The sequence below is a fragment of the Falco rusticolus genome, unplaced genomic scaffold (genome assembly GCF_015220075.1).
Source record: "Falco rusticolus isolate bFalRus1 unplaced genomic scaffold, bFalRus1.pri scaffold_232_arrow_ctg1, whole genome shotgun sequence".
NCBI classification, from domain to species: domain Eukaryota; kingdom Metazoa; phylum Chordata; class Aves; order Falconiformes; family Falconidae; genus Falco; species Falco rusticolus.
Window position 1 is genome coordinate 1 of NW_023618223.1, and position 18,179 is coordinate 18,179.

Consider the following 18,179-nt stretch of genomic DNA (forward strand, 5'->3'; position numbering starts at 1 on the left):
CCTCGCACGAGGGCTCTTTCCACATTTGCAGAAGGACTCTGCACACTCACATGAGGACCCCTCACAGATTTGTCCCCTGGCACAAGGACTCTTTGCACACTAGCACGAGGACCCCTCACACACTCATCCCCCTGTCACGAGGACTCTTTGCATGCTCACACAAGGATCCCTCACTCACCCCCCTGGCAAAAGGACTCTTTGCACACTCGCACGAGGACCCCTCACGCACACAGACCCCTGGCACAAGGACTCCGCACGCTCAACACGAGGACCCCTCACACACTCACCCCCCTGGCACGAGGACTCTTTGCATGCTCACACAAGAACCCCTCACTCACCCCCCTGGCACAAGGACTCTTTGCACGCTTGCACGAGGACCTTTTGCACACTTGCATGAGGACCCTGCATGCACCTGACCCCCTCACACAAGAGCTTGTCCTACATTTGCACAAGGACTCTGCACACTCATCTGAGGACCCCTCACACACTCAACCCCTTTGCACGAGGACTCTTTGCACGCTTGCACAAGGACCCACACGTGCTTTTCCCCCTCACACAAGGACTCTGTGTGCTTGTACAAGGACCCTTCACACACTCAACCTCTTTGCACGAGGACTCTGCACGCTCCCACTTGCAAGCTTGGCCCTCTCACACAAGGGCTCTTTCCACACTTGCACAAGGTCTCTTTGCACGCTCGCATGTGGACCCCTCACACTCACCCCCCTTGCACGAGAACTCTTTGCACTCTTGCACGAGGACCCCATGCACGCTTGACTCCCTCACACAAGGCCTCTTTGGATGCTTGCACGAGGATCCCTTGCACTCTCACCCCCCTCCTTGAACAAGGAGTCTGTGTGCTCGTACAAGGACCCCTTGCATATTTGCCACCCCCTTGCACAAGGACTCTTTGCACGCTTGAAACAGGACCCCACACACGCTTGGCACCCTTGCACAAGGCCTTTGCACGAGAACCCCTTGCATGCTCCCCCTCCCCTCCTTGCACAGCTGCTCACGAGGACCCCGCATGCCTGGGGGGCGCCCCCCACTCACCACTGTGTCTCTCCCCCCTCTGCCCACCCGGGATGGTGCAGACGGTTTGCACGAGCGTGAGTCTGTGGGGGGGCTCCTAGAGTGCCCAGGGGTGGGGGTGGGGGTGGGGGGGTCCTACTTGGGTCTGGGGTCCCTGTGGGGGCACTTGGGTGGCTTGGGGGGGACCCTGGGGGGGGGAGGCAGGGGGGTCTTTTGGGGGTCCCCGAGTGTCTTTGTGGGGTGCAGGGGGTCCCTGTGTGTCTGAAGGGGGGGGCCCTGCTGATCTGGGGGAGCCCTGAGGGTCCTATGTGGTTCCTGAGGGGGGTGGGGGGGGTGCTGGGGGGTCCCTGGGGGTCCCACCCACTAACCCCCCCCCAAATTAACACACACACACCCCCAGTCCTGCAGCCCCCCGAGCTGACGGAGCAGCCCCCCGAACAACTCGTCGTCTTCCCCAGCGATGACGTCGTCCTCAAATGCTCCGCCACCGGCAACCCCCCCATCCAGTGAGTGTCCCCCCACCCTCTGTGTCCCCCCAATGTCACCGTGACACCCCCCCCCTCCAAAAAAAAAACACCCTCCCCTCCCTCCCCAGGTACCGCTGGACGCGGGAGGACCAACCCTTCCTCCCTGAGGAGCACCCAGGGGTGACGGTGACCCCCGGCGTCGGAACCCTTGTCATCAACGCCAGCTTAGCTGGGCGCCTGCAAGGCCGGTACCGCTGCTTCGCCTCCAACGCGCTGGGCACCGCGCTGTCCCTCGAGGCCCGAGTCATTGCTGAGAGTGAGACCCGCACCCCAAAAACCCACCCTTGGCACCCCAAAACCCCACAGGGTCCCCCTGGGTAGTCCCCACCCCGTGGTGTCCCGCTGGGTGGCCACCAGCCTTCGGATCCCCTCCTGGGTGACATAAAACGTGCCCCGAGGGTCTCAGGACACTCCAAAATCTGCCCTGGGGTCCCCCAAATCCCCACAGAGACCTCTGGGGGTCCTCCAAAAAGCCCAGGGGACAGTGGGGGGGCCTAAATCCCCCTGGGAGCCCCCAGGGTCCCCCTGGGTGGCCACCATGTCCCCATGGGCCACTTCAAATCCCCCTTGGGTGATACGTAATGTGCCCTGAGGATCCCCTGACACCCCAAAATCTGCCCTGGGGTCCCCTAAATCCCCACAGAGACCCCTGATAGTCCCCCAAAAAGCCCAAGGGACAGTGGGGGGGCCCTAAATCCTCCTTGGACCCCCCAAATTCCACAGCATCCCCCTCTAACTCCCCCCCCCCCCCAATTTCCCTGCCACAACCCCTCACTCAAGGCCCAGATATCAGGGTCCCCGGCTGGTTTGGGGGGGTGGGAGGACCCTCAGGGATGTGGGGAGGTCCCCGGCTGTTTCGGGGACCCCCCCTCCCAACACCGTTGTGCCCCCCCAGACACGCCGCAGTGGCCTAAGGAGAATGTGATGCCGGTGGAGGTTGAGCAGGGGGACCCCGTGGTGCTGCCCTGCGACCCCCCGAAAAGCGCTGTGCCCCCCAAGATCTACTGGCTCAACAGCCGTGAGCAACACGGGGGGGGGGACGGGGGGGGAACTGGGGGGGACTGGGGAGGGGAGCTGATCCTGCACCCCTTTTACGCAGCCCCCCCTGCACCCCGTTTTCCCCTTATCCTGCTGCACCCCCATACTGTCCCCGGCACGCCAGAAGCCCCCCTACACCCTGCTGCACCCCTAGAACTGCCCCCCCATGAGCACCCTGTGCCCCCAACCCCCCCCCGCACCCCCACAACCCCCTGCTGCATCCCATTGCACCCCTGGGACCCCCCCCATAACCCCACTGCACCCCTATAACCCCTCTGCACCCTATTTCACCCCCAAACCCCCCACCTTCACCCCCATAACCCCCCTGCACCCCGTTGTACCCCTGGGACCCCCCCATAACTCCCCTCTGCACCCCCATAACCCCCCCTGCACCCCATTGCACCCCTGAGACCCCCCACAACCCTCCCCTGCACCCCTATAACGTACCCCATAGCACCACTATAACCCCCCCCTGCACCCCCCCAGCACCCCGGGGTCCTAATGCCCCCCTCTACCTCCCCCCTCCCTCCCACCACTCCCTCTACCCCCCCCCCCAAACCAGGTGGGGGCCTGGGGAGTTTGAGGGACCCCATGACCCCCCCTCCACTTCCTGCCCCTATAACGCACCCTATTGCACCCCCATAACTCCCCCCTGAACCCCCCCCAGCACCCCAGGGTCCTAATGCCCCCGTCCACTCCCTCCCTCCCCCCCCTCCTTACCCCCTCCCTCCCCCATTTCCCCACTCCCTCTACCCCCCACGAACCAGGTGGGGGTCTGGGGATGTTGGGGGACCCCCTGACCCCCCCCCTTCACGTGCTGCCCCTCCCCCAGGCATCGTCCACATCGCTCAGGATGCGCGGGTGAGCATGGGGCAGGATGGGTACCTCTACTTCGCAAACGCCCTGGTGGGTGACAGCCACCCCGACTACATCTGCCATGCTCACTACCTGGGCCCCCGCACCATCATCCAGAAGGAGCCCCTTGACCTCCGTGTGGCCCCCAGTAAGTTTTGAGGAGGGGGGGCTGCACCCCCACAGTTCCCTAAGGGACCCCCCAACCCCCCAGGTCACTTCCATGCACCCCCACCCACCCCCTAATCAATTTTATCCCTCTCCAAGCCATCCCACCTTAAAATTCAACCCCAGAACTCTTCCAGCACCCATCAAACCCCCATTTGGCCCACCCCCCCCCCCCCTTCAACTCATGCCCACCCCCCCCCGAGAGCACCCCCACTTTGGGATCACCCCCAAAGCTGTCCCCCTCCCCCAAAAAAGCACCCTGGAGCCCCCAGCTGTATGAGGTGGATGGAGTGGGGGGTTTCTTGCTGTGTATGGGGGGGGCTGGTGGTATATGGGAGGGTCCTGGGAGTATGGGGGGGCTGGGGGGGGGGCTGGTGGTGTATGGGGGGGTCTCTGGGGGGGCTGTTGGCTTATAGGGGGGTCTCTGGGGTGCTCTGGTGGCATATGGGAGGGTCCCTGGGGGGGTCTCGTGACACATGAGGGAGTCCCTAGGGGGGTCTGGTGGCATATGGGGGGGTTCCTGGGAGTATGGGGGGGGGTCTGGTGGTGTATGGGGGGGTTCCTGGGAGTATGGGGGGGCTGTGGGGGTCTGGTGGTGTATGGGGGGATCCCTGGGGGGGTCTGGTGTCATATGGGGAGGGTCCCTGGGAGTATGGGGGGTCTGGGGGTGTCTGGTGGTGTATGGAGGGATCCTGTGGGGGTCTGGTGGTATATGGGGGGGGTCCCTGGGAGTATGGGGGGCCTGGGGGGGCGTCTGTGGGCCTATGGGGGGTCCCTGGGAATATGGGGGGGCTGAGGGGGGGCTGTTGGCCTATGGGGGGGCTGGGGGGCCTGTTGGCATATGGAGGGGTCCTCATGACTATGGGAGGGGTCTGCTGGTGAATGAGGGATCCTCAGAAGTATTGGCGGGGGGGCTGGGGGTGCCCCCCACTCCCACTTAACCCCCTTTCTCCCCCCCCCCCCCCCCCCCCCCCCCCAGGTAACTCAGTGCAGTCCCGCCGTCCCCGACTCGTGGTTCCCCGAGACCCGCAGCCCCCCCACGTCGCCCTACGGGGGGGCACCCTGGTCCTTGAGTGCATCGCTGAGGGGCTGTGAGTCTTTTGGGTCGGGGGGGGGGCGGGGCTGGAGGAGTCTCTAGGGTGCTGGGTGGGGATGCTGGGCCCAATTTGAGAGCCGTGGGGGGGGGGGGGGGAGGGGGTGTCCTGCCCCCCCCCCCCCACACACACACTTTATGACACGTGCCCCCCCAGCCCCACGCCGGCGGTGCGGTGGCAGCGGTTGAATGGGCCCCTGCCAGCGGGAAGGGCCTCGCTGGAGAATTTCAACAAGACGCTGCGGCTGCGGGCAGTGGAGGAGGCGGATGATGGCGAGTACGAGTGCGTGGCCGAGAACAGCCAGGGCCAAGCACGCTACAGCCACCTCGTCACCGTGGAAGGTAAGGCGTGGGGTGCTGGGAGGGGCTGGGGTGGGTGCTGGGGGCATTGGAAGATGGTGGGGTGGGAGCTGAGGGCTCTAGGTGGCACTGGGGTGGGTGCTGGGGGCACTGGGAAGCAGTGGAGTGTGAGCTGAGGGCACTGGTAGTCGGTGGGGTGGGAGCTGAGGGCTCTAGGTGGCACTGGGGTGGGTGCTGGGGGCACTGGGAGGCACTGGGGTGGGTGCTGGGGGCATTGGAAGATGGTGGGGTGGGAGCTGAGGGCTCTAGGTGGCACTGGGGTGGGTGCTGGGGGCACTGGGAAGCAGTGGAGTGTGAGCTGAGGGCACTGGTAGTCGGTGGGGTGGGAGCTGAGGGCTCTAGGTGGCACTGGGGTGGGTGCTGGGGGCACTGGGAGGCACTGGGGTGGGTGCTGGGGGCATTGGAAGATGGTGGGGTGGGAGCTGAGGGCTCTAGGTGGCACTGGGGTGGGTGCTGGGGACACTGGGAGGCACTGGGGTGGGTGCTGGGGGCACTGGGAGGTATAGGGGTGGGTGCTGGGGGCACTAGAGAGTACTGGGGTGGGTGTTGGGGGCACTGGGGTGGATGCTGGGGTCACTGGGAGGCACTGGGATGGGTGCTGGGGGCACTGGGGTGGGTGCTGGGGGCACTGGGAGGAACTGGGAACTGCTTGAATGGCTGCTGGGGTCATTTGGGGTCACTGGGAAGCACTGGGGGTCACTGGGATCTGCTTGGGTGGGTGCTGGGTGCACTGGGATGCACGGGGACCTGCCTGGATGGGTGCTGGGGGCACTGAGGGCACTGGGAGGCACTGGGATCTGCTTGGATGGGTGCTGGGGTCACTGGGAGTTACTGGGAGGTACTGGGATCTGCTTGGATGAATGCTGGGGTCACTGAGGGTCACTGGGATCTGCCTGGGTGGGTGCAGGGGTCACTGGGAGGCACTAGGGGTCACTGGGAGTGACTGGGACCTGCTTGAGTGGGTGCTGCGGTTCACTGGGAGGCACTGAGAGGCCCTGGGCGTCACTGGGACCTACCTGGGTGGTTGCTGGCAGCACTGGGAGGCACTGGGGCAGGTGCTGGAAGCACTGGGCGGCACTAGGAGCTGTGGGGTGGGGGTGGGGCAGCGTGGGGGTCCCTGACCCCCCCTCAACCCCCCCCCCCCCCCCAGCGGCTCCTTACTGGGTGCGGCGCCCCCAGAGTGGGGTCTTCGGGCCGGGGGAGACGGCGCGGCTGGACTGTGTGGTGGAGGGGAAACCCCGGCCCCGTGTCACCTGGAGCCTCAACGGGGTCCCCCTTGAGGGTATGGGGGTCCCCGGGGGGAGGGGCACGGGGGGGTGTCCCTGGGGGGTGGGGAGGGGGGTTTGGGGTCCCTGAGGGGGTCCCTTGAGGGCTCTTGGGGTCCCTATGGGTCTCTATTGAGGGTATGGGGGTGTCTTGGAGGGGGGAGGGGTGTTCTCAGTGAGGGGAGGGGGTCTCACGGAGGGGAAGGGGCACGAGGAGGGGGGTCCCCGGGGGGGGCAGGGGGGACCCTGGGGGGTGGGGAGGAGGGTTTGGGGTCCCTGAGGGGGTCCCCTGGGGGCTCTTGGGGTCCCTGTGTGTCCCTATTGAGGGTTTGGGGGTGTCTCGGGGGGGAGGGGGTGTCTCTAGTGCGGGGAGGGGGGGTCTCACGGGGGGGGAGGGGCACGAGGAGGGGGGTCCCCGGGGGGAGGGAGGGGTCCCTGGGGGGTGGGGAGGGGGGTTTGGGGTCCCTGAGGGGGTCCCCTGGGGGCTCTTGGCATCCCTGTAGGTCCTTATTGAGGGTATGGGGGTGTCTCGGGGGGGAGGGGGGTCTCTAGTGAGGGGAGGGGGTCTCACGGAGGGGGAGGGGCACAGGGGCAGTCCCGGGGGGGGGAGGGGCACGGGGGGGTGTCCCCGGGGGGAGAGGGGCGTCCCTGGGGGGTGGGGAGGAGGGTTTGGGGTCCCTGAGGGGGTCCCTTGAGGGCTCTTGGGGTCCCTGTGTGTCCCTATTGAGGGTATGGGGGTGTCTCGGGGGGGAGTGGGTCTCACGGGGGGGGAGGGGCCCAAGGAGGGTGGTCCCGGGGGGAGGGGGGTGTCCCTGGGGGGCGGGGAGGGGGGTTTGGGGTCCCTGAGGGGGTCCCTTGGGGGTGGGAGGGGGTCCCAGGGTGGGTGGGGGGGTCTCTGGGGTGGGTGGGGGTCGCAGGGGTGTGGGTGGGTTTTGGGGGGGGGGGGATCCCATGGTGGGTGCCCCTGGGGGTGGGTGTAGTGTCCCATGATGGGTGGGGTCCTGCAGCCCCGCCCCCCTGACCCCGCCCTCCCCTCCCCCCCCCGCAGAGGCGGCGGGGGCGGGGCGGCGCTGGGTGCGGGAGGGGGCGCTGGTGCTGCCCCGCCTACAGCCCAACGACACGCTGGTGGCCCAGTGCCAGGCCCAGAACCGCCACGGCCACCTCCTGGCCAACGCCTTCGTCTACGTCGTGGGTACGTGGGGCTACCCCCACCCCCCCCTTGGCTACCAACCCCCCCGCCCCCCGTCCCCCAGCCACTGCTACCCGTCCCCCGGCCACCGGGACCCCCCCCCCCCTCCCCCGCCCCGGGGAGTCCTGCCAAGGGTGGTCCCCTCCCTTGGCAAACGGCATCCTCCCCCTCGCCCCGGTTGCCTTGGCAACGGGGTGCCCCGGGGGTGGTGGGCTCCGGGGAGCCCTGTGGCAACCGTAGCCCCTCCCGTGGCAACCGCATCCCCCCCCTTGGCAACCGCATCCCCACCTTGGCAACCGCATCCCCATGGCAACCGCATCCCCCCCCATAATCAACATCGCCATGGCAACTGCATTCTCCCCCTGTAATTGCATCCCCTTGGCAACCGCATCCCCCCCATGGCAACCGCATCCCCACCTTGGCAACTGCATCCCCCCCATGGCAACCACATCCCCTTGGCAACCGCATCCCCATCTTGGCAACCACAACCCTCCTCTCGTGGCAAGCGTTTCCCATCCCCCATAACCGCATCCCCTTAGCAACCGCATCCCCATGGCAACCGCATCCCCCCTCCCCCCCCCGTAACCCCATCCCGATGGCAACCGCATCCCCCACCTTGGCAACCACATCCCCATGGCAACCACATCCCCCTGTGGTGGTGGTCCCTGGCCATCCCCTTGGCAACCGCATCCCCTCCTGTAACTGCATCCCCATGGCAACCACATCCCCCATCTTGGCAACTGCATCCTCCCCCCCCCAACCACAACCCCTTGGCAACCGCATCCCCGCCTTGGCAACCACATCCCCCCCCTTGGCAACCGCATCCCTCCCTTGGCAACTACATCACCCCCATGGCAACTGCATTCCCCCATAGCAACCGCATCCCCATGGCAACCGGGCTGTCACCCTTCCCCAGCAACCCCTTAGCAACCATCCCCCTTTAGCGACCATTCACATGGCAACCGGCCAACCGGTCCCTCTCGGCTGTCACCATGGCAACCCAGCCTGGCGACGGTTGCTATGGCAACCTACCTTCAGCAACCCTGCTGGACCACCATCACCACCATGGCAATGGGGGGGGTACCTGTTGCCATGGCGATAGCTGGGGATGCTTTGATGTTCTGGGGGGGGGTTGGGGGGCCCTGGGGGGGGGCTGTTGGGGTGCAGGTGGGGTGGGGGGAGGGTCCGAGCCCCCCATTTATTGCCCCCTGCCCCCCCTAGAGCTGCCGGTGAAGATCCTGACGCCGGCCGAGACACTGTACACGGTGGTGGAGAACCAGACAGTGTTCCTGCACTGCCGAGCCTTCGGAGCCCCCTCACCCACCGTCGAGTGGTGAGACCTCCCCCCCGCCAAACCCCTCCCACCCCCCCGCGAGACCCCCAAAGCCCCCTCCTCACGCTATTTCCCCCTCCCCTCAGGTTAACGCCGGGGTTAGAACCAGCCTTACAGGATGACCGTGCCTTCGTCTTCACCAACGGGACCCTACAGCTGGGCCTGGTGACACGGGGGGACAGCGGCGCCTTCACCTGCCGTGCCCACAACGCCCACAGCAACGCCAGTGTTGCTGCACACCTCGAGGTCAAAGGTAACGGGGACCCCCCCCACCCCTGGGACCCCCCCCCACCGCAGCACCCTCCCCCCAAAGCGTTTCCAGGGTCCCCAGAGCTTTCCTGAGCCCCCCCCTGGTCTCCTAAATCCATCCTGGGATGCTCCAGCCCCTCCCAAGTAATTTTAGAGATTAATTAGAGCCTCACAGAGCCCCCCCCAGATCCTTCCTGGGATCCCCAAGAGCCCTCCTGTGGCCCCCGAGATCCCTCCAGTGCCTCCCAGATCCCTCCTGGGATCCCTAAGAGCCCTTCTGTGCCCCCCCGATGATTCCTGGAATCCCCAAGAGCTCTCCTGTGCCCCCAGATCCCTTCTGGGATCCCCAAGAGCCCTCCTGTGCCCCCCAGATCCATCCTTGGATCCCCAAGAGTCCTCCTGTGCCCACCAGATCCTTCCTTGGATCCCCAAAAGTCATCCTGTGCCCCCCCAGATCCCTCCGGTGTCCCCCAGATCTTTCCTTGGATCCCCAAGAGTCCTAATGTGCCTCCCAGATCCCTCCTGGGATCCCCCAGATCCCTCCTGTGCCCCCCAGAACCCTCCTGGGATCCCCAAGGGTTCTCCTGTGCTCCCCAGATCCCTCCTGGGACCCCAATAACCCTCCTGTGCCCCCCAGATCCCTCCTGGGACCCCCATAAGCCTCCTGTGCCCCACCCAGATCCCTCCTGTGCCCCCCAGATCCCACCTGGGACTCCAAAAACCCTCCTATGCCCCCCCCCCCCGATCCCTTCTGGGACCCCCATATCCCTCCTGGGACCCCAGCAGCCCTCCTGTGCCCCCCAGATCCCTCCTGGGACTCCAACAGCCCTCCTATGCCCCCCCCCCGATCCCTCCTGCGACCCCCATGTCCCTCCTGGGACCCCAGCAGCCCTCCTGGGACCCCCCCAAGATCCCTCCTGGGACCCCCATAACCCTCTTGTGCACTCCTGATCGCTTCTGGGACCCCAGTAACCTTCCTGGGACCCCCCAGATCCCTCCTGGGACCCCAAGAACCCTCCTGTGCCCCCCAGATCCCTCCTGGGACCCCAACAACCCTCCCGTGCCCCCCCCAGAACCCTCCTGTGCCCCCCAGATCCCTCCCTCTCCCCCCTCCCAATCCTTCCTCAGACTCCTATACCCTTCCCAGGACCCCCCAGCTCCGCCCCCCAATTGATCCTATGACCCTCAGAGCCCCCCCCGAACCCCTCCCCCCCCCCATTAACCCTTTGTCCCCCGCGGCAGCGGCGACACGGCTGGAGGTGCCCCCCCAAAACGTGACGGCGAAGAAGGGGGAGAGGGTGACATTCCGCTGCGTGGCCACCTTCGACCCCCAGCTAGCCCCCCATGGACTGGAGTGGTACCGGGATGGCAAGTTACTGCGGGAAACAGCCGATAGTGACAAGTGAGGGGGCTGGGGGGGGGGGTTGGGGGGGTAAAAGACACCCCTCCCCCCTCTCATGGGGCTGATGGCAGAAGCCCCCTCCCCACAAGGTATTCGTTGAGTGGGGACACGCTGACGGTGGCCGGGGTGGACTATGGTGACCAGGGGACATTTTCCTGCCGTGCCTGGACCCTCCTGGATGCTGTGGAAGCTGAGGCACAGCTGCGTGTCGTGGGTGAGACCCCACCCCCCCACCCCCCAAAAAATAATCCCGGGGGGGGGTGGGGGGGCACCTCCAGCCACATTGCATTCTCCCATCCATGCATTGCCCATGGTTGCATTCTCTACCCCGGTTCTCTCCGCTTTTCCCCCCAGTTCTGCCCCAGAAGCCCTCAATTCTGCCCCAGAGATGCCCAATTCTACCCCAGTGAACCCCCAGTTCCCCTCCAGTACCCCCCCCCCAATAATTGTCTTGCCCCCCCTCCCTCTTTTTCCAGGCCGGCCGGGCCCCGTGCGGGACCTGCAGGTGCTGGAGGTGGGCGAGCGCCAGGTCCGGCTCAGCTGGGTCCCAGGGGATGAGCACAACAGCCCTGTGGAGAGTAAGCGGGGGTCTTGGGGGGTCCTGGGGGTCTTAGAGGGGTCTTGGGGGGCTTGGGAGGACTCCTGGGGGGTCTTGGGGGGGCCCTGAGGGGCCTTTGAAGGGTCCTGGGGGGCTTGGGGGCAGCTTGGGTGTCTTAGAGGGGTCTTGGTGGGTCTTGTGAGGGCTCCTGGGGGGTCTTGGGGGAGTCCTGGGGGTCTTGGGGGGGGGGGTGCTGGGGGGTCTTAGTGGGGTCCTGAGGGGCCTTCGAGGGGTCCTGGGGGGCTTGGGGGCGGCTTGGTGTCTTAGAGGGGTCTTGGAGGGTCTTGTGAGGGCTCCTGGGGGGTCTTGGGAGGGGTCATGGGGGGGGCCCTGGGGGGTCTTGGGGGGGTCCTGAGGGGTCTTGGGGAGGGTCCTGAGGGGTCTTGGGGGTGGTCCTGGGGATCTTCGGGGGCGTCCTGAGGGGACTGGGGGGGGGAGTGGGGGTCTTAGGGGGGTCTTGGTGGTCTTGTGAGGGCTCCTGGGGCTCCTGGTGGGTCTCTGGAGGGCCCTGAGGGGTCTTGGAGGGTCCTGGGGCTCCGGGGGGGGGGCCTGGGGGGTCTTGAGGGGGTCCTGAGGGGTTTTCGAGGGGTCCTGGGAGCGGCTTGGGTGTCTTAGAGGGGTCTTGTGAGGGCTCCTGGGGGGACCTGGGGGTCTTGGGAGGGGTCCTGGGGGTCTTGGGGGTGTCTTGGGGGTCTTAGAGGGATCTTGGAGGTCTTGCAAGGACTCCTGGGGCTCCTGGGGGGTCTTGGGTGGGTCCTGGGGGGTCTTGGGGAGGGTCCTGGAGGGTCTTGGGAGGGGTCTTGGGGGTGTTGCAAGGGCTCCTGGGGCTCTTGGGCGGTCTCGGGGGGGGTCCTGGGGGTCTTGGGGGGGTCCTGTAACCCCCCCCTTGTGTTGCCCCCTCCCCAGAATTCGTGGTGGAGGAGGAGGGGATCTTCAGCCCCAGATGCTGAGGAGGGGGCTGCGGCAGAGGCATCTGCTGACAAATGGGGGTGGGTGGGGGTGGGGAGGGGATGATGGAGGATTTGGGAGTACAGGGGGGAGGGTCTGGGGGTCCCCTCTAACCCCTCCCCCTTGTGTCACCCCCTCCCCAGAATTCGTGGTGGAGGAGGAGGAGGGGATCTTCAGCCCCGGGCGTTTCGTGGAGCGTCTGACGGTGCCGGGGGGGCAGCCCTGGGCCCCCCTCGATCTCTCCCCCTACGGCCGTTACCGCTTCCGCATCCTGGCGGCCAACGCCTACGGGCGGGGGGACCCCAGCCCCCCCAGCGCCCCCATCACCACCCCCCCCGCTGGTGAGTGACCCCTCCCCCCCCAGCACCCCCAAACCCACCCCCCCAAATTCCACCCTGGGATCTCCAATCTCCCACCCCCCAGGCAGGTAACTACCGCCCAGGCAACCCCACTATTCTGGCACCCCTCAAAGTGAGACCCACCCCCCATTTATCCTGACCCCCCCCTCAATTATGCAGACACCCCCCACCCCCCAATTCTCCTGACCCCCCACAGGTGAGACACCCCCCCGGTGAGACCCCCCACATTTATCCTGATCCCCCCCAAAATCCTGACCCCCCCCCAGGTGAAACCCCCCCATTTATCCTGACCCCCCCAATTATTCTGACCCCCCTCAATTATCCTGACCCCCCTCAAAATCCTGACCCCCCCCCCCCAAGGTGAGACCCCCCCAATTATGCAGCCCCCCCCAATTATCCAGACCTCCCTCAACTCTCCTGACCCTCCGTCAATTCTTCTGACCCCTCCCCCAAAATCCTGACCCCCTCCAGGTGAGACACCCCCCCCCCCTTTTTTCCTGACCCTCCCCCAATTATGCAGACCCTCCCTCAATTATCCTGACCCCCCCCAGGTAAGCCCCCCTCCTCATTTATGCTGACCTCACCCTATTATTCTGCCCCCCCCCAATTATCCTGACCCTCCCCAGGTGAGCTCCCCCCCCCAGTTCTCCTGACCCCCCCCATATCGACCCCAAAATCCCCTCCCCCACCATATCAACCCCTCAACTGCTCCCGACCACCTAAAGGGGTTTGGGGGTGTCTGTGAGCCCCCCCAAAAGAGTCTGGGGGAATCTGGGGGGGGGGGGGTGTGTGTCTGAGCCTTGACCCCTCCCCCCTCCCCACAGCCCCCGAGCACAGCCCTGGGGGGGTCAAGGGGGAAGGGAACGAGACCAACAACCTGGTCATCACCTGGCAGGTACCGGGGGGGACCCCAATTCTGGGGGGCTGGGGGACCCCCGTGGGGGTTTGGGGGGCTAGGGGGGGCTGAGGGGACTGGAGACCCCATTTTGGGGGCCAAGGGGGGGCTGGGGACCCCAGTTTGGGGGGGCTGGGGGGGCAAGGATCCCAGTTTGTGGGGGCTGGGGGACCCTGGTGAGGGTTTGGGGGGCTGGAGGGGCTGGGGGTTCAGGGTTTGAACTTGGGGGGTTGGGGGGGTTGGGGGGTTGGAGGTTGGGTTTTGGGGTTCAGGGTTTGAATTTTGGGGTTCGGGGAGGTTGGGGGTTCGGGTGGATTTGGGGGTTCAGGGGGAATTTAGGGGTTCAGGGTTTGAATTTGGGGGTTCGGAGGAATTTGGGGGTTCAGGGGTGGATTTGGGGGTTTGGGTGGATTTGGGGGTTCGGGGGGGTTGGGGTTCGGTGTTTCAATTTGGGGGTTCGGGGATTGGATTTGGGTGTTCAGGGTTTGGATTTGGGGGGTTGGGGGGTCGGGTTTTGAATTTCGGGGTTCGGAATTGGGTTTGGGGGTTCGGGGTTTGAATTTGGGGGTTCGGGGGGGGTCTCTGAGGCCCTGCCCCCCCACCCCTCCCCCCAGCCCCTGGCGCCGGCCCAGTGGAACGCGGCCGCGGTGCGGTACCGGGTGCAGTGGCGGGCGCTGGAGCCGGCCCTGGGGCGCTGGCAGGAGGAGACGGTGGGGGGGCCCCCCCTCGTGGTGGGGGGGACCCCAACTTTTAGCCCCTACGAGATTCGGGTGCAGGCGGTGAACGAAGTGGGGAAGGGGCCGGAGCCCCCCGTGATCATTGGCTACTCGGGAGAGGATCGTGAGTTGGGGGGACCCCAAATCTGGGGGTGGTGGGAGACCCCAAGGGGGCGGGACCCCCAATCTGGGGGTGCAGGGAGACCCCAAGGTGGGGGGACCCTAAATCTGGGGGTGCTGGGAGACCCCAAAGAGGGGGGAACCCCAAATCTGGGGGTGGTGGGAGACCCCAAGGGGGCGGGACCCCCAATCTGGGGGTGCAGGGAGACCCCAAGGTGGGGGGACCCTAAATCTGGGGGTGCTGGAGACCCTAAAGTGGGGGAACCCTAAATCTGGGCGTGCTGGGAGACCCCAAGGGGGCGGGACCCCCAATCTGGGGGTGCAGGGAGACCCCAAGGTGGGGGGACCCTAAATCTGGGGGTGCTGGGAGACCCCAAAGAGGGGGGAACCCCAAATCTGGGGGTGGTGGGAGACCCCAAGGGGGCGGGACCCCCAATCTGGGGGTGCAGGGAGACCCCAAGGTGGGGGGACCCTAAATCTGGGGGTGCTGGGAGACCCCAAAGAGGGGGGAACCCCAAATCTGGGGGTGGTGGGAGACCCCAAGGGGGCGGGACCCCCAATCTGGGGGTGCAGGGAGACCCCAAGGTGGGGGGACCCTAAATCTGGGGGTGCTGGAGACCCTAAAGTGGGGGAACCCTAAATCTGGGCGTGCTGGGAGACCCCAAGGGGGCGGGACCCCCAATCTGGGGGTGCAGGGAGACCCCAAGGTGGGGGGACCCTAAATCTGGGGGTGCTGGAGACCCTAAAGTGGGGGAACCCTAAATCTGGGGGTGCTGGGAGACCCCAAAGAGGGGGGAACCCCAAATCTGGGGGTGGTGGGAGACCCCAAGGTGGGGGGACCCTAAATCTGGGGGTGCAGGGAGACCCTAAAGTGGGGGAACCCTAAATCTGGGGGTGCTGGGAGACCCCAAAGAGGGGGGAACCCCAAATCTGGGGGTGGTTGGAGACCCCAAGTTGGGGGGATGCTCTAAATCTGTGGGCGCTGAGAGACCCCAAAGTGAGGATCCCCCAAATCTGGGGGTGCTGGGAGACCCCAAGGGGGGGGGACCCCAAATTTTGGGGTGCTCACACTGCCCCCATCCCCAGTGCCGCTGGTGTACCCCGAAAATGTGGGGGTGGAGATCCTGAACAGCACCAGCGTGCGGGTGCGCTGGAGCCTGGCGGGGTCCCCCCGAGATCTGCGCGGGCACCTCCGGGGGTTCCGGGTAAGGGAGGGCTGGGGGGGGGGGGGGAGTCGTGGGTACTGGGGGGGGCGTTAGGGGGGCAGGTTTGGGGGTGCTGGGGGGGTCGGGGGAGTGGTTTGGTGGGCAGTTGAGGGGCGCTGGGGGGTTTGGGGGGGGGCGGTTTGGGGGTACTGGGGAATTGTGGGGATTTGGGGGGGCTGGGGAGGCCCTTGCGGGGTTGGGGGGCTGGGGGGGCCTGGGGGGGTTGGGGGGGGGATTTGGGGGGTTTGGGGGAGGTTGGGGGGGGGCAGTTTTGGGGGCGGTTGGGGGACTCTGGGGGGTTTGGGGAATTTGGGAGGATTTTGGGGGGCTGGGGGGGCCCTTGGGGATTGAGGGGTGGTTTTAGGGGGGGTCTGGGGGGGTTGGGGAAGCGGTTTTGGGGGGTCGGGGGGCAGTTTGGAGGACGCTGGGGAATTGGGGGGATTTTGGGGGGCTTGGGGGGTTTGGGGGGCGGTTTGGGGGGGCCTTGGGGGGTTAGGGGGGTGGTTGGGGGGGGCTGGGGGAACTGGGAGAGCAGTTTGGGGGGGGGGGGCTGGCGGGGATTTTGGGGTGATGGGGGGTTTGGGGGGGGTTTGGGGGCGCTGTGAGCTTTAGGGGGGATTTTGGGGGGCTGGGGGTGGCCTTGGGGGGTTGGGGGCAGTTGGGGGGGGCCTTGAGGCATTGGGGGGGGCGGTTTTGGGGGGGGGGGGGTTGGGATGGTGGTTTTGGGGGATGGCGGGGGTTGGGGGGGCTGGGGAGGGTTGGGGGACAGTTGCGGGGCTGGGAGGGGCCTTTGGGGGGGTGTGTGTCAATTTGGGGGTTGCCGAAAGACTCTAATGGGGGGGGGGGGTGTCCCCCTCTTCCTGACACACCCCCCCCCCCCTTCCCCCCCAGGTGCTGTACTGGCGCGAGGGCTGGGTGGGGGAGCGGGCGAGGCGCCAGGCCCCCCCCTCCCCCCCCGGGGGGCACCCAGGGGTGCTGACGGTAATGGGGGAAGCCAGCGGGGGGCTGCTGGGGGGGCTGCGCCCCTGGAGCCGGTACCGCCTCCAAGTCGTCGTCTTTAACGGGCGGGGGGATGGGCCCCCCAGCGATGAGATCCACTTCGACACCCCCGAGGGAGGTGAGAGACACACCCCCCCCCCCCCACAAATTTCCACCCCCCCAAATCCCCCCTGGGGATCTCCCAGCCCCCCCCCAAAAAAAACATCACAGCCCCGCCCCTCCCCCCATCTGTTCCTGAGAGCCCCCAACTCCAGCCTCGGGACCCCCAAACCTGCCCGGGGACACCCCCTCACCACCCCGAGTAACCTGGGGTCCCCCCAAAAATCCCTGCGCCCCCCCCCAATACCATTGGGACCCCAAAAAAACCCTGAGCCCCCCTAAATATCCCTTGGGGCCCCCAAAACTGCCCAAGCCCCCTTAAGTACCCCTGGGCCCCCCCCAAAACCCCTGGAGACCCCCCAAGACCCCTGGGCCCCCCTAAATATCCCTGGGGCCTCCCAGGTACCATTGGGCCCCCCAAAAAAAACTGAGCCCCCCCAATACCCCTGGGCCCCCCCAAAACCCCTGGAGCCCCTCAAAACCCCCTAAGCCCCCCCCCAAGTACCATTGGGGCCCCCCAAAACTCTTGGAGACCCCCCCAATACCCCTGCACCCCTGTAAATATCCCTGGAGCCCCCCAAGTACCCTGGGGACCCCCCAAAACACCATGACACCCCCGAAAAACGTCTGGAGACCCCTCAAGACCCATGGGCCCCCCCAAGTATTCCTGGGCCCCCCCAAGTACCCCTGGGGCTCCTCAAAACCCCTGGAGACCCCCCAAGACCCCTGGGCCCCCCTAAATATCTCTGAGCCCCCCCAAGTACCCCTGGGGCCCCCCAAAACCCCTGGAGAACCCCCCAAGACCCCTGGGCCCCCCTAAATATCTCTGAGCCCCCCCAAGTACCCTTGGGGCCCCCCAAAACCCCTGGGGCCCCCCAAAACCCCCTGAGCCCCCCAAGTACCATTGGGGTCCCCCAAAACTCTCGGAGACCCCCCAAAACCCCTGGGCCCCCCAAAACCCCTGGGCCCCCCAAGTACCATTGGGGTCCCCCAAAACTCTCGGAGACCCCCCAAAACCCCTGGGCCCCCCAAAACCCCTGGGCCCCCCCAAAACCCCCTGAGCCCCCCATGTACCATTGGGGCCCCCCAAGACCCCTGGGCCCCCCTAAATATCCCTGGGGCCCCCCAAAAAACCCTGAGCCCCCCCCAACCCCTCCCAACCCTGCTCTGTCCCCATCACACTCGCCCCCTCTCCCCATTTTGGGGGGCCCCTCTGTCCCCAAGGGGGGGTGTCCCCACGGGGGGGTGTCCCCCCCCTCTGCGATTTGGGGGGGCCCCGCCTGGTTGTTTTGGGGGTCCCTGAGGCTCCCCCCCCCCCCCCCCAAAGTGCCGGGCCCCCCCGAGGAGCTGCACGTCGAGCGAGTGGGTGACACGACCTTGGCCTTGGAGTGGAAGCGCCCGCGACACCCCAATGGCATCATCACCGGCTACCTGCTGCAGTATAGGCAAGGTCTGTTACTGGGAGGCACTGGGAGCACTGGGAAGGGGCACTGGGAATGACTGGGGGAGACCGGGAATACTGGGAGCACTGGGAGTGGACTGGGAACACTAGGAGGGGACTGGGAGTGGAAGCACCCATGACACCCCAATGGTGTCCTCACCGGTTTCCTGCTCCAGTCTAGGCAAGGTCCGTTACTGGGAGGCACTGGGAGGGGGCTCTGGGACTGATTGGGAGCACCGGGACAGGACTGGGAGCACTGGGGGCTCTGGGAGAGCTACTGGGAGCACTGGTGTG

General features: G+C 66.4%; 1 protein-coding gene across 1 annotated transcript; it reads left to right on the forward strand.

The window, feature by feature from the left end:
* The first annotated feature begins 6 nt into the window (after positions 1–6).
* On the forward strand, positions 7–17,944 carry L1CAM (L1 cell adhesion molecule). Its single transcript, XM_037374811.1, has 20 exons — positions 7–1,106; positions 1,430–1,535; positions 1,625–1,812; positions 2,452–2,574; positions 3,427–3,597; positions 4,594–4,705; positions 4,865–5,049; positions 6,218–6,349; positions 7,381–7,524; positions 8,743–8,854; positions 8,941–9,107; positions 10,346–10,505; positions 10,595–10,719; positions 10,982–11,083; positions 12,195–12,392; positions 13,235–13,305; positions 13,920–14,145; positions 15,228–15,346; positions 16,238–16,463; positions 17,772–17,944. The coding sequence occupies exons 1-20, from the start codon at positions 980–982 to the stop codon at positions 17,942–17,944; spliced, it is 2,967 nt and encodes a 988-aa protein (XP_037230708.1). The 5' UTR covers positions 7–979.
* The last annotated feature ends 235 nt before the right edge of the window (positions 17,945–18,179 follow it).

Coding starts and splice junctions, on each gene's coding strand:
- L1CAM (XM_037374811.1), top strand. CDS start 980: ATGCTCCCCCTCCCCTCCTTGCACAGCTGCTCACGAGGACCCCGCATG. Junction 7,525..8,742: donor CGCCTTCGTCTACGTCGTGG/GTACGTGGGGCT, acceptor TGCCCCCCCTAG/AGCTGCCGGTGAAGATCCTG. Junction 10,506..10,594: donor GAAACAGCCGATAGTGACAA/GTGAGGGGGCTG, acceptor CCTCCCCACAAG/GTATTCGTTGAGTGGGGACA.